Genomic DNA, 12,831 nt, shown 5'->3' on the forward strand with positions numbered 1-12,831 from the left:
TCAACATTCAAAACAGTCCACTTACGCGTCTCCTTCTTGAATCCTAATAGAATGAGAATGCAGAAGAGCAACCAGAAAAATACTAACAAAGAACGCCGTTGCCAAAGAAAGTAAAATCTCCAATTTAATAAAATGGAGCAACGAACATGAGAGGGAAAAAACTAAGGAAAACAAAACGTGAGGGAAGTTTTTGTTTGAAAACTTTCTTTTTTAAAAGATATTAAAATAGAATGACATCAAAAGATAAAAATTTAAGAAACTTAATATCCAAAATAAATTTCTCATTGCTTGTACAAAAGTTCAAACATAGGACCAAAAGGTATACAGAAACTTAATCATTGAACCAATAAGTTGTTTTTATCCTTAAATCGTAATTTAAATAATAAAAGTCTAACAAACATCACTAACTCATCCCATAAACCTTAATACTTCTAATCTCAATTTCAGTGTTTCACTAATTTTACTTGTTTTTATATTAAATATGAAAAATTGAATTCTATGGCACGTCATAGGAAAGTCAAATATATTAATCAATTAAAGCTGGCATATATATATATATATATATTAAAGGGTATAATGTGGATGTGAGCATTTTATTCTATTAAAATCTTTTTAAATTTTAAAAATTATTATTAAAGTGTGTATTGGTCATTTAAAATTTTAATAATTTTAATAAATTATCTTTGTAAGAAAATTAATCTATCAAAAGGATATATTGATTATTTGAACATTTTCTTAATTGTTTACATTTTTATAAAAAGAATCTTTTAAAGGGTATATTAATTCTTTTATTAATCTTTTACATATTTCATTCCATCCAACCAAATTAGTGTTATACACATTTCATTTAATTACAATTTCATTCCCACAAGATAGCTATTCAATTATATTTTTATTCCATTACAATAAACTAAACATAGTGTAAGTATTCACTGCCCAAATTTTTATAGGAGAATTTAGAGGTAAAAATTCTAATTTTTATATACAAAAGTGTGGTCTCTATACTAAAAGAATGATAGAGTGTGATTCATTTGTTTTATGGATTCATTTATTTTTGTTTATCTAGTCTTTCATAGGGGAATGATAGATGCAGCAAACTCTTAAAACTTAAACCATCATAATTTTGTGCTTTTTTTTTTTTTTCCGACCTGAAGATGACCCTCTTGCAACCTTATCAGGAGAATCAAGAGAACGGGGGGTGGGGGCGGCGTGGGGGAAGGATGGTGATGGAGGTGGGGGAGGGGAGAGGAGAGAGGGAGGTGGAGGGATTTTTATTTTATTTAATATAAATATAAATATAAATTTATTATTTATTATTTTTTAAAATATTTATTTAATATATATATTTATATATTTTTTTGAATTTTTAGAATTGAGATCAGAATGGGTAAGGAGAGGGAGGTGGAGGATTTTTATTTTATTTAATATTAATATAATTATATTTATTAATATAAATTTAAAATTTTAATATTTATTTTTATATATTTTTAAATTTTAGATGTTATTATTTATTGTCAACAATAATTTTTTATTTTTATGTATTTTTAAATTTATTATTATATTTCTGAAAATATTTATGTATTTTTATATATATTTTAAATTTTTGAATTAGGTTTAAATTTAAAAAATTATAAATTTCGAGGGTAAACTTAAAATTATAACTAAAATGATATAATATGTAAAAATTAAAGACTAAATTTATTATTGTACAAATTTTTAACTATAACATCACTTGTCGTTTGTAATTTTAACAAAAGTAGCCTATATGACCAAACTATGTAACATTAGTGTTTGAATTGTAATTTTATTTTTATTTTTGGCGTTTGAAATAAAAACTTCGATACTTACTCTTTTTTAATTAAATTTTATCCTCTAACTTTTGAAAAGAATCAAATTTAAGTAACAACTATTCAAACACAATCGAATTATTTTTAATGAAAATACTAAGTAGAACGTTGAACTTTTTAAACATGATAAATGTGCATAGCGATCCTAATGTTCTTCATATTAATTTTTTTGAATTATGAATTTTTTAAATATTTTATAATTTTCAAATTATTTATTAACATGACATGCAGCAAATAATATTATGTTAGATTGTTATGCGAGTTGTCATGTCAATATCATTAAGAAATTAATATTTTAATCAACATTTTAATAAGAAAATTATTTGACTTTTTAAAGATTAATAGCCAAATTTGGCTTTAAAAAATATGAACCCAAATTGACAAAAATAAATGCAAACATTTAGAGTTAAATTTATCATTATGTAATTAAGGTATCCACCGTGACTAATTATTTATTATCTTTATGTAATTTATTATTTTTTCATTTATTAATTCGAATACCCAAATTCCTATTTTCTCTTACAAAATAGTCACAATCCAATAGAAAGAAAATTAATCACGGTCCAATCTGATCGAGCCACTGGCTTCGGCCCAGAAATCAGTTTTTCAGCAATCAAACATGGCCTATAAGATATCCCCAATGCTTTCCATACTAGTTCTTCTTAAGATATCCCCAATGCTTTCCATACTAGTTCTTCTTCCATTCTCCTACTTTAATCCTCAGTCTCAAACATACAGGTTATCACTCAATCGAGTGGGGTTGCAAAATGAGCTTTGCTATTTCTATCTTAATTTGTTCACTAAAAGATTGCTAATGCATTCCACACCATAGCTAAAAGGGAATCATGTATATTGAAGATCATGATGTATATCTCAAAAGAATTTTATACGCAGCTTCTGATACTATTTTAGTAAAAGTTACTGATTTTATATGGGATATACAGTATATTATACGAAATGAAAAAAAAAAAAAAAAAAAGAACCACTAACCTAGTGGCCTTAAACAATCTATTAGCAGATGATCCTCGATGACTTGTGACCTGTTTACTTCAATTCAAAGGACATCAGTGAATGCTTGCTCCTGTCAACTTTCTTTGTCCCAAAGTACGAAGCAACTCATAATCCTGCATATTTCATATACATTAGAAGAGTTGATACAAAGCACAACTGATCATTTCCATTTTCATCGTCCTATTGTAACTTGTAAGCATGGACTCATTGCCACCTTTACAAAACTCTCCTGGAACGGTGAGTGGCAACAAGTTTGGCATCTAAGACAACTAGTAATTTGAACTTATGCGGAAAAAGTAGTGGAAGTTGTACCAGTGTAGTTAGAACAATGTGATAGAGCAAAGCCACAAGGGAAATGCAAAGTGTACCTGTACAATAGACTGTGCACAAAGCTTCCCTGAGAGCACAGCACCTTCCATAGAAGCTAAATACTTTTGCTTTGTGTAATCACCTGCTAGATAGAACCCCTGTATTGGAGATCTTTGCAAGGGGCGGCAGGGTTCACAATTTGGAACAGTTTTATATACAGATCTGAAATGATAATAAGCTTTTAGTTTCGGTAAGGAATCTAATCACCAGGACACAAATTTAAATTGATATAATTGCTGCAATCCTTTAAAATGCGCTTATAGTTCCTTATAAACATAGACATAGTCATGCATGCATATGCAAACATAGGCACGTGATAGTACATAAATCATGTTTACAGGTTATCTGAAGGTTTGTCTAAACTAGCATTGATGAAACATTCTAGCACAATTATACTCTTTGATGCATCTCTATATGAATATAAGGAGAAGCCATTCCCAACCATGTATTTTCCAGCCATGACATACCACTTCAAGAAATGACAAGAATTTGATTTAAAAATAATGAAAACAAAAGTATTAATACAGATTCTAAAGAAAGCACTCAATCTAACCTTGGTGTTTTAACAATATGGTATTTTACAACTTTTGCTTTACTCTGATCCGCAGATATTTCATCAGGAAAGAGCTTTGCAAGTTCCTTCATTGTAGCATCAATAATTTCTGAGTCACTACATGCAATCCATTCTTCTGCTGGGGCAAAAACTAACTCCAACATGGATTGGTTTGGATTGTAATATTCCTGCATAAAACAATAAATCATTAATTACTAGTCACATGCACGACCGAGACAAGAAGCCAATGCAGTTAGATTCTTTTTATATGATGAAAATATGTAATTTCTTTTTGTAATTACTGAAAAATTCTTGGAAGATTGCAAATAATATCACTATTATGTAAAAGGTAGAAATATAGGGAACATGGTGGCTTAAAGAACATAACTTCAATGGCCATAAAAAAGACAATTTTAGTGATGTTTTACCTTACATGTTACAGACATGTCAGCATAAACACTTAAAAGCAGGCTTCTGCAAGCAAAAAAGAATGAAGTGAAGAGAGAGCAAAACAAACTAGATGATAAGAGAGAGAAATACGTTAATGAGATTCACTTTATATAAGGGAAATGAAAAGAGCAAAGGCACTATTGCAATAAATCCCGACACAAAAGATGTCCGGTGAATTGATTTGGTAGAAAACAGAGGATAACCATTCTCCTTACACCCCAGAACTGCTCCTGGGATTAGTTCTAGTTATTTGAATATGGAAAACATTATTACGAAATGGTCAATAACTTAAGTGTTAGAAAATAAAAAATAAACTATGAAACAGTTTGCTTGGCTATCAATAGGCAGAGGACCCAGAGTGGTAGCAATAATGTCCCTACTCCATGATTTCTGCATTCTTATAAGCAAGTAACTTTTTCCTCCAAATGTATTCAACTTCCATTTCAACGTGAAAATAGGAATTTCCTAAAGACAATTAGTAAAAATTCATAAAGCTAGTAAGTGACAAGCAGATAATAGCATGAGAGCTAAATATGTAGCAAAGAACAGGGAAAAGAAAGTGCTAATGGATGAAGTAGGAAGACCTGCTAAAGAGTAGATGATCATAGGTGTTCTTCAATTTCCTATCAAACCTGCAAATGGAGATAATTCTACATCACTTAATTAGGGACTCTTCTAAAATAACAAAACTGCACCACATAATAACAAGAGGAAACAAACACATGCTCTTCTAAAATACTAAAAAAGTGAACAGTGTAGGCGGCCCTAGCAAGTAACAATTCATGGTCAACATGCCTGCTTTTACCTTAGAAGACATGCCAAATGGATATATTTTAAATGATAGCAAATCTTTCGTGAAGGGCTGAACAATAAATACAATCCCTTCATTTCTCCAGCATTGTTCCGATGTGGTCAAGATGATATAAGTTATAGTTTCTCCCCCTATCACTTCTGTTAAGTTCATAGGTTGAATCAGTTGAACAAATATCTACAGAAAGTCAATGGGATGTACCTACTTCAAATAACCCTCTTTGAAGCACAGAGATTGAGAAAAAGGTGGGGAAAATGTGACAGAGAAATAGCAATATCAAAAGTTACATGAACAAATAATAGAGTTTGTTACTAACCAGATGTGAACGTTGATAACTGGAACTCCAACTAATTTCTCTAATTTCTTGAAGTATGAAATCTCTCTCCAGTCTTCAGGCAAAAGTAACTTGAAGATATCAACTGAAAGTTCAACATCCATCAGCTATTATTAGAGAAGCCGGTAACAGCGGAAGCTAAATAGTTCAATAGGAAACAGAGTATACCGGGCGTTGCAACTACATAAGCATCTCCTTCGATTGTATTGCCATTATTTAGAAGAAAACTCTTCACAGTTCCATCTTCATTGAGCTCTATTTTTTTTATACGTGAATTAAGCCGGACCTCACCACCCAGTGATTCGATATGATTGACGATAGGCATGCAAAGCCTCTCGGGAGGGTTTCCATCCAAGAATGCCATCTTTGATCCATGTTTCTCCTGTTGGTAGATTTTAGTAATTCTTCGCAAGCTAGTGTAAATGTGTAATGTCATATACCAAATTTTCCTTCTATTTTATACAACCTTAATATAAATGAATGAACATGACTATCCAAAAAATTTATATACAACCTTACTTTAAGTACAAATTACTTCGAGACTAGTGCATCAGAGTTGCAAGAAAAACCTGTGATCTCAAATTCTCCAGTACGCCTTATGATGAGGAAATTAAGGGATCCAAGTTTCATATAGATTCCTTTGGCATAAGGTTACTGCTCACAGTCAAGTAACTTCGGCCAAGGATCATTTAAAGATTTTGTTGCTGACCTTGTATCCACCATAATCAAGTTACAAATACGAAGTCAGTAGGGCAAACAAAGGAACCATACCTGAAGAAATCGGTTCAATGCAATCAATATACATTGCATTGAAAGTTCATCAGGGTTAATGAAGTTCAGTGCCTTTGACATGGCAATAAACACCTCCTCAGTCACACGATCAGGTACGCCCTGCAAAGAAAATTAATGAAACCAATTTTCTGTCTTTTAATCATTCAACAAGTTTTGCTAATAATGCAATTCATACCAGATTCTTAACAGTCAGACATAAGCACGATTAGAATGAATGCAGAGGATAATGCATAAATTAACCGATACACTTTGCAGCACTTACGAAAGTTACAGCCTAATAAACATAACTCAGTACATGGCAACTTGGTTTCTAAAATTTTCTTTAGTTACACAATTCCAGAAATTAACACCTCTCCCTCTTCCTTTCTTTTTTTTTTTTTTCCATTTTCCTAGAAGCCTTCGGCAATGCTTTTCTCCCATCTAAAAGGTTTGCATTTTGATGTTTCATGTTGTACTCATAAAAATGAAGCATCAACCCTAAAATAAAGGAGAGACATGCACAGATATAATATTATGAATATAGCACAGAAAATGAGACACAGGACTGCAAATGGCTTCAAACAAAACCAGATGTAACAACTGTTGGAGAATTATACTTGTGCTCTTATACACCTTTCAAGCAAATAAAGCATCACGAATTAGGTAAAAGGCTTGAAACTCTGTAACCCATACATGCAAGTAAGTGTAACAATAGGACAGTAAATTAATTGCCATTATATGAGCAAATTTCAAGCTAACAATGCTCATTTTGGCATGTATTCACTAGGATGAACTAAGTTCACCACTCAGAATCAAGCCAAACTTACAGCAATACCATTTTTGTAAGTAGTATTAGCCTCGAGGGGAGAATTTTATCAAAGAATAACCAGATACCTGCTTTCTCATCCAGTCTTTAACAGATAAACCATCTTGGGCCTCAACATAAGGTTGTCCACCCAGCATTGCCGGTAGGAGTCCTATTGCAAATTTCACTTTCTCTGGCCAAGTCAGCATTTCATTATTCTTCAAAATGGCCCATATTCCTGTCAGTTTATATTGATAAGAAATATAAGCAAAATAGATGCAAAATGTAATTTTTTACATTTTTAGGTGTTTTTCCTGGCATTCAGTGTCTGTAGAAAACCTTTCCATATTAATTTAATTGATAAAGGCAAAACAAAAGTTTCCCAATCACTCCAATGGTTCCGACATCAGAAACATTCTATCTGAGGAATGTAATTAGCCTCAGCTAGATAAATCTTTCTACATACATGCACCAAGCAAAACTAAATAAACAATAGTAACTGTTGAGATTTGTTCCTAGATCAAAAAACTTACAGAAGGAACATCCAAGCAAATAATCTAGTATTTGAATCAATCAGACCCAAAAAAAAAAAAAAAAAAAAGACTAAAAGAATTGAAACAGGGAACAAGTAAACATAGAGAAAAATTATATGAAACATCATTATTATGTGCTTTTCTCACTCAAAAGCTCATTGGCAGACTTAGAAACATCAAAAGACTCCTTTCATCGATGAAGAATGGATTGATTAATCCCCCTTAGCATGATTATGCTGAAACATAAGCAGGTGTTACTGAAAGTTGGACTGTAAAACCACACTCATATTTTTATCATTCTTATAAGCTCAAAACTTCATAAACTGAGGAAGCAAAATTCTACCACAAGCTAGAGTAAAAAAAAACCAAAGTGTGGTTTCAAAATTGGCCCAGTCTGCGAGTTCAAGATTTCAAGAAAGGAAAAACAATAATCTTCAATATCTAAGATTAAATCAATTAGCAATAAATCGAAAGAGCAGTCCTCAATATTAGGTTGGTCACAGGAAACCCCAAACTAAGCGATCTGTAATTATCAGAAACTAATGGGGAAGACTAATGTTTCAGTCTTATGTTTTCTACCATGACAAACAAATGAAGGAAACTAACGGAAAAAGGGTGGTAAATTGGGAGGCTGGAATCATACAACTTTTAATTGAAATGTAATGTCCAATATGCCAATTCTATAATATATACTACCAAAAGTAGATGTAAAGAAATTTAACTGGTCCTTCACAATAAATATACATAGATGGCAAGAACAATCCTCAAACCAAACTGGAATACATTGACAAACCTATATGATAGAGTAGTGACACAAGCAAATAAACTTGTTCGAGATATTAATTAATCATTCCAAACATGGACACATCCAACCATTAAAAGAAAATAGGTAAAAGTAAGTGCTTCTATTTTTTGATCCAAACTTTGTTGTCACATACTGTTTGTAAGGGCAAAAACAAATTGTCATAGATTTCTACAAACATAAACATACTTTAGTTACCATGCATTTTAGTTGTTTACCATTTAATGGTGCAGGTAGAACTTCTGGAAAATCAAATCGACTGAACTCTCCAGGTTTATTTGGCATCGCAAATATCATAGAATGCTCCTTCCATTGCAGCCGGTCATTAATGCCAAGTTCTCCAAACAAGTTTTGCACATTTGGGTAGGCCCCAACTTGCCAAAAAGAAAAGATTAAATTAAAAAAACATTGGATGTATCAGATAGTTTGGTATAATAAAACAGTCGGGAGATGAAAAAGAAAATAGTAGGTTGAAATACTGTCCTAAATCTCCAAAACCAAATGTATTTACAACTTTGAAGTACTAGAAAGGAGGATGATAAAGTTAAAAAAAAAATATAAAACAAATGAATTACCAATAAGAGATTTCAGAAACAAGGCTACAACCTTCAAAATTGTAAAGAGGAAGACCAGATGTAGGAGTCTGAGAAAACAAAAAATGCACCTATACTTACAGAATATATGTAATCCTGTCTCATACCAATCTCCATCATCATCCTTCCATGCAGCCACCTGTTAAAAATAATACCTAACTCTTATCTCCCAGATGACAGAGAAAAGGGAAAAGAAACGGAACATAAAAACATATATCCCAAAGTGATCTTCCAATCATCTAAATATCTAGCATAATCACTATCAGAGAACCCAATTACTATACAGGTAAGCATGTCAGTGCTTTATTATTTACGAGCAGAAATTAAAAGATGTCTTAATTGGTAGAATATCAACTTCTTTTTTAGAAGGAAAGGCCCTTTCTTTCTGGCATGTGATTGGAGGCTCAAGAAACAGCAAGTTCAAAGACGTTATATACAGAAACTCAAGTTAGTCATTGGAGCTGTTTAGTTTCTCATGGTAAACACTAATTATTTCTGGCTGCGTGCCATAATTCAAAAAATAATAAAGCTTCCTTCTAACGAATCTTGCCATTAAAATTGTGTTTTCTTCATAATAGATGAACTCAAAAGATATATCCTAAGGTCATGAACAATAAGATTTCAGAAATGAGAATTAAGATGATTCAATAATATCAATGGGGGTAAACTTCTATGAAACAGAGTAGTGCAAAAACCTTTCCACCTAGAACATCTCTCGCTTCTAATAATATTGGTTTATGACCTGCATCCGCAAGATACTTTGCAGTTGACAAACCAGCCAAACCTGCAAAAATTCAAAAGTGGCCAGTCTACTCTATTAGCAAAAACAAACTTGAGTGATGGATCATACATTATATCTAGAACCCTGTAATGACCCAATATAGCATTCACAAGACTATTTCCCAAAAAGGAAATACATGGAAAAAGTATGTAGAAAACACTTAAGGAAGAAAATTATAGGCATTACATCAATACCAACCCACAGCGAAACGGCTATGTTTACATTCTAATAGTAACTTTTAAGCATGCAGAGTCTCGCTTATCTCTCAAGCAAAAGCATGTTCCTGCTTGAAAATCAGTAAAAAGGAAAACATATACATTGACAGACTCTGGACTCTTATGAAGAAGAACGCTGAATTATATTACCTAAGTCTACTCGCATGAAACCATCCAATGTTTACAAAGCACAAGGCCCTAAACTGGCATAGCCTTCTAATAAAACTAGATACAAACAGAAAAAGGAATGTAAAACAGGCACATTTTGAACACAAAATCACAATCCAGTTACAGACAATGAGATTCTCAACTGGAAAATATTCATAATTTTAGCTAAAAACCAAGGCGGAATTAAGTCAAGCCAAAATTAAGTTCATCAGTAGGAAGAATAAGTAACTTCTTAGAAAATTAGCAGCAGCAAAGGCACTATGAAGCTGCAAAAAAAGGTTCAAAGGCGTAGAAAATGGATTTCCCGAAAGATGAAGAAAACGAATATAAGAACTAAGAAAAAATTGATACCTGCACCAGCAATTATGACTTTCAATGGTTTAGTTGGACGGGAAGCAGAACGAAAAGAAGCAGATAGAGAAGCAGCCTCCAAAAAATTAACAGTATTCTCTAGCTCTGGCCTTGGATAATCTATGCAAACTACCTGGCTCATAATAAAGGTAAAATTATTGATTCAACTATTACAAGAGGGCAAAGTTACCCCAAAATTCATCAACAACGAACCAACCTGCAAAGGACAAGCAGCACCCTTACTTGACCTCTTTTTAAAGGGAATTCTCAAGGTATTTCCCATGGATTCACCACTTCTAAAAGCTAAGACACTTCCCATGCTTATCTTGCTGCTTTGTAAGTTTAAGGACAGGGCAGAAACACTCCCACAGAGACTCATTTTCTTCAAGACCAATCCCAAAGCTCAGATGACCGAATTCAAAAGCAGATGTTGCAAATAAGCAAAAACAAGAAATGGGTAATTGTCGTTTATCAACATAAACAAGAAAAAGTAAATCAATAGAACACGAACAAAGAGAAGGAATAGATTGAGTTACAGCAAAGGTGGGTAAAGAACTTGAATAGAAAGTGGGTTGGCCAGATACAAAGGAAGTGGAGGAGGTGATAAGTTAATCGTGTACTTGTATTTATTTTTTATGGCATGGAATGGGAGTTCGTTCGGCCGAACCCAAATAGTGGAAAATATGACATTAAATCGTGGAAAAGAGTTTTTGGCTGATTGCTAAGTTTTGGGGTTGCTGGCTATTACAGGAATATTCCGTAAGTTAAATTATTATTTATTATAGTAATTTTTCATATTAAATATAATAATTGATAATTTTATCTAAAATAATAATTAACAATTATTTTTAAAATTTAATGTGTTATACAATAAAGGGACAGAGAATAAAGAAAGTTAAAGAACAAAGAATTGAGACAACAAAAGAAAAGGTATGAATTTTATTGATTAATGAAATGTTTACAATGCTTCTATAATGTTTATATTTATAGTATGATATAAAATTCTGCTTTTAATAAATATTAAAGTTTTAACGTATATTAAACTTATTTTAATATTAGTAGGTATTTAGATAATGATAAAATATTTATAACACTCTTCTCTAATTATCCATTGGTAACTATTGTGCCTCATTAAAACGTTACAAAGATAAAAGAAAAATCAGGTTGGAAAAATTTATACTACACATAGCATACGGCCTCATTAAAAACCTTACTAAAAAAGCTTAGTAGAAAAAAACATTGGTTAAGGGAAAAAAAGTACAACACTCATTTACACCCGTATGACAACATCACATGATATCTCAAATTCTATATATTCAATCTTAAATGCTAACTTTTCAAATGATCACTTGAACGTATTTGCTAAGTATTTTCATCACCATTGTTTTGAAATTCATAATTAAGAAAAAAATTTGGAGAAATATATTTTATTCCCTTTAGAAGTTCCAACAACAATCGTAGTAAACTTTGATCATGATCATTTTATACTAATACATATGTTCAAATCAAATAAATAAATATTTACACAAATATATTGAACAATTTCCTTAGAATTTATATATGCTTCCAGATTCTAAATCCTTTAAGAATTAGAACATAAACTTCATTATATAGTGATTTATATAAAAGTTAAATAATAATCGTTAGACTTATTGTAAATCTTTCATAAATTGTCGACTAATGATATATCTAAAAGTTTATTGCATCCACCACCAAAAATATTATATCTTCTCATAATTATTGTTAGGACTTTAGCGAAAAACTTCATTTTTCTTATTTCGTTTTCACAAAACTACTTCATTTGTATCTTTATTGGCTTTATACATTTTAGATATTTAGATTACTGGTCCAAAAATTTCACAAATTTAATTCTACTTGAGTTGCATCTTTCTATATTGGCCAATCTATTTTATGTATATATTTCTCAACAAATTTATTTAAGATTCTCATCTTTTTTCATTATCTCAATAATATTATTCCATACAAAATCGTTGTCGATAATTTTCTATTTTCTACAGTTCCATGTTGTCTCATATTGACATAACTTACCGAGAACTCTTTATTTTCATTATTTCATCTTCAAGTACATGAATCTATTCTAAAGTTTCAATAATTAGTTATGTCTTGGGTCTTGTAATGACCTAGTTTCCAATAATGTTGAAAAATACAGTATCGAAACTTCATTTACATAAACTGAGTTTGTAAATATAAAATAGGAATATTTATAAAGTTATTATAAAGATATAATAAATTTTGACCAAGTAATATAGCCGAAAATGTGGTCAATTAAAGCTCAAAGACTAAATTGTAAAAGTCTAATCGCTATAGAGTTTTAATTAAGAAAAGACTTAGGGACTGACCTGCCACAATTTGTAGTGACAAATTAGGTACTTTTTGGCACTTAATGAGCTTGTTTTTAAGTCGTTCTAGGTTATTT

General features: G+C 31.2%; 1 protein-coding gene across 1 annotated transcript; it reads right to left on the reverse strand.

Annotated features, from left to right (window-relative positions):
* Positions 1-2,676: 2,676 nt before the first annotated feature.
* LOC108464199 (15-cis-phytoene desaturase, chloroplastic/chromoplastic) lies at positions 2,677-11,102 on the reverse strand. The gene is made up of 14 exons (XM_017764359.2): positions 10,612-11,102; positions 10,395-10,527; positions 9,575-9,663; positions 8,961-9,018; positions 8,505-8,660; positions 7,041-7,189; positions 6,147-6,266; positions 5,544-5,757; positions 5,358-5,460; positions 4,815-4,862; positions 4,209-4,254; positions 3,781-3,968; positions 3,227-3,389; positions 2,677-2,971 (listed from the first exon to the last, which is right to left on the reverse strand). Exons 1-14 carry the CDS (start codon positions 10,771-10,773, stop codon positions 2,912-2,914), a joined length of 1,689 nt encoding a protein of 562 aa, XP_017619848.1. The 5' UTR covers positions 10,774-11,102; the 3' UTR covers positions 2,677-2,911.
* Positions 11,103-12,831: the final 1,729 nt, after the last annotated feature.

The sequence above is a fragment of the Gossypium arboreum genome, chromosome 10 (assembly GCF_025698485.1).
Source record: "Gossypium arboreum isolate Shixiya-1 chromosome 10, ASM2569848v2, whole genome shotgun sequence".
NCBI lineage: Eukaryota > Viridiplantae > Streptophyta > Magnoliopsida > Malvales > Malvaceae > Gossypium > Gossypium arboreum.

Coding starts and splice junctions, on each gene's coding strand:
- LOC108464199 (XM_017764359.2), bottom strand. CDS start 10,773: ATGAGTCTCTGTGGGAGTGTTTCTGCCCTGTCCTTAAACTTACAAAGC. Junction 10,528..10,611: donor GTGCTGCTTGTCCTTTGCAG/GTTGGTTCGTTG, acceptor ATTATGAGCCAG/GTAGTTTGCATAGATTATCC. Junction 2,972..3,226: donor GTGCACAGTCTATTGTACAG/GTACACTTTGCA, acceptor TGAAATATGCAG/GATTATGAGTTGCTTCGTAC.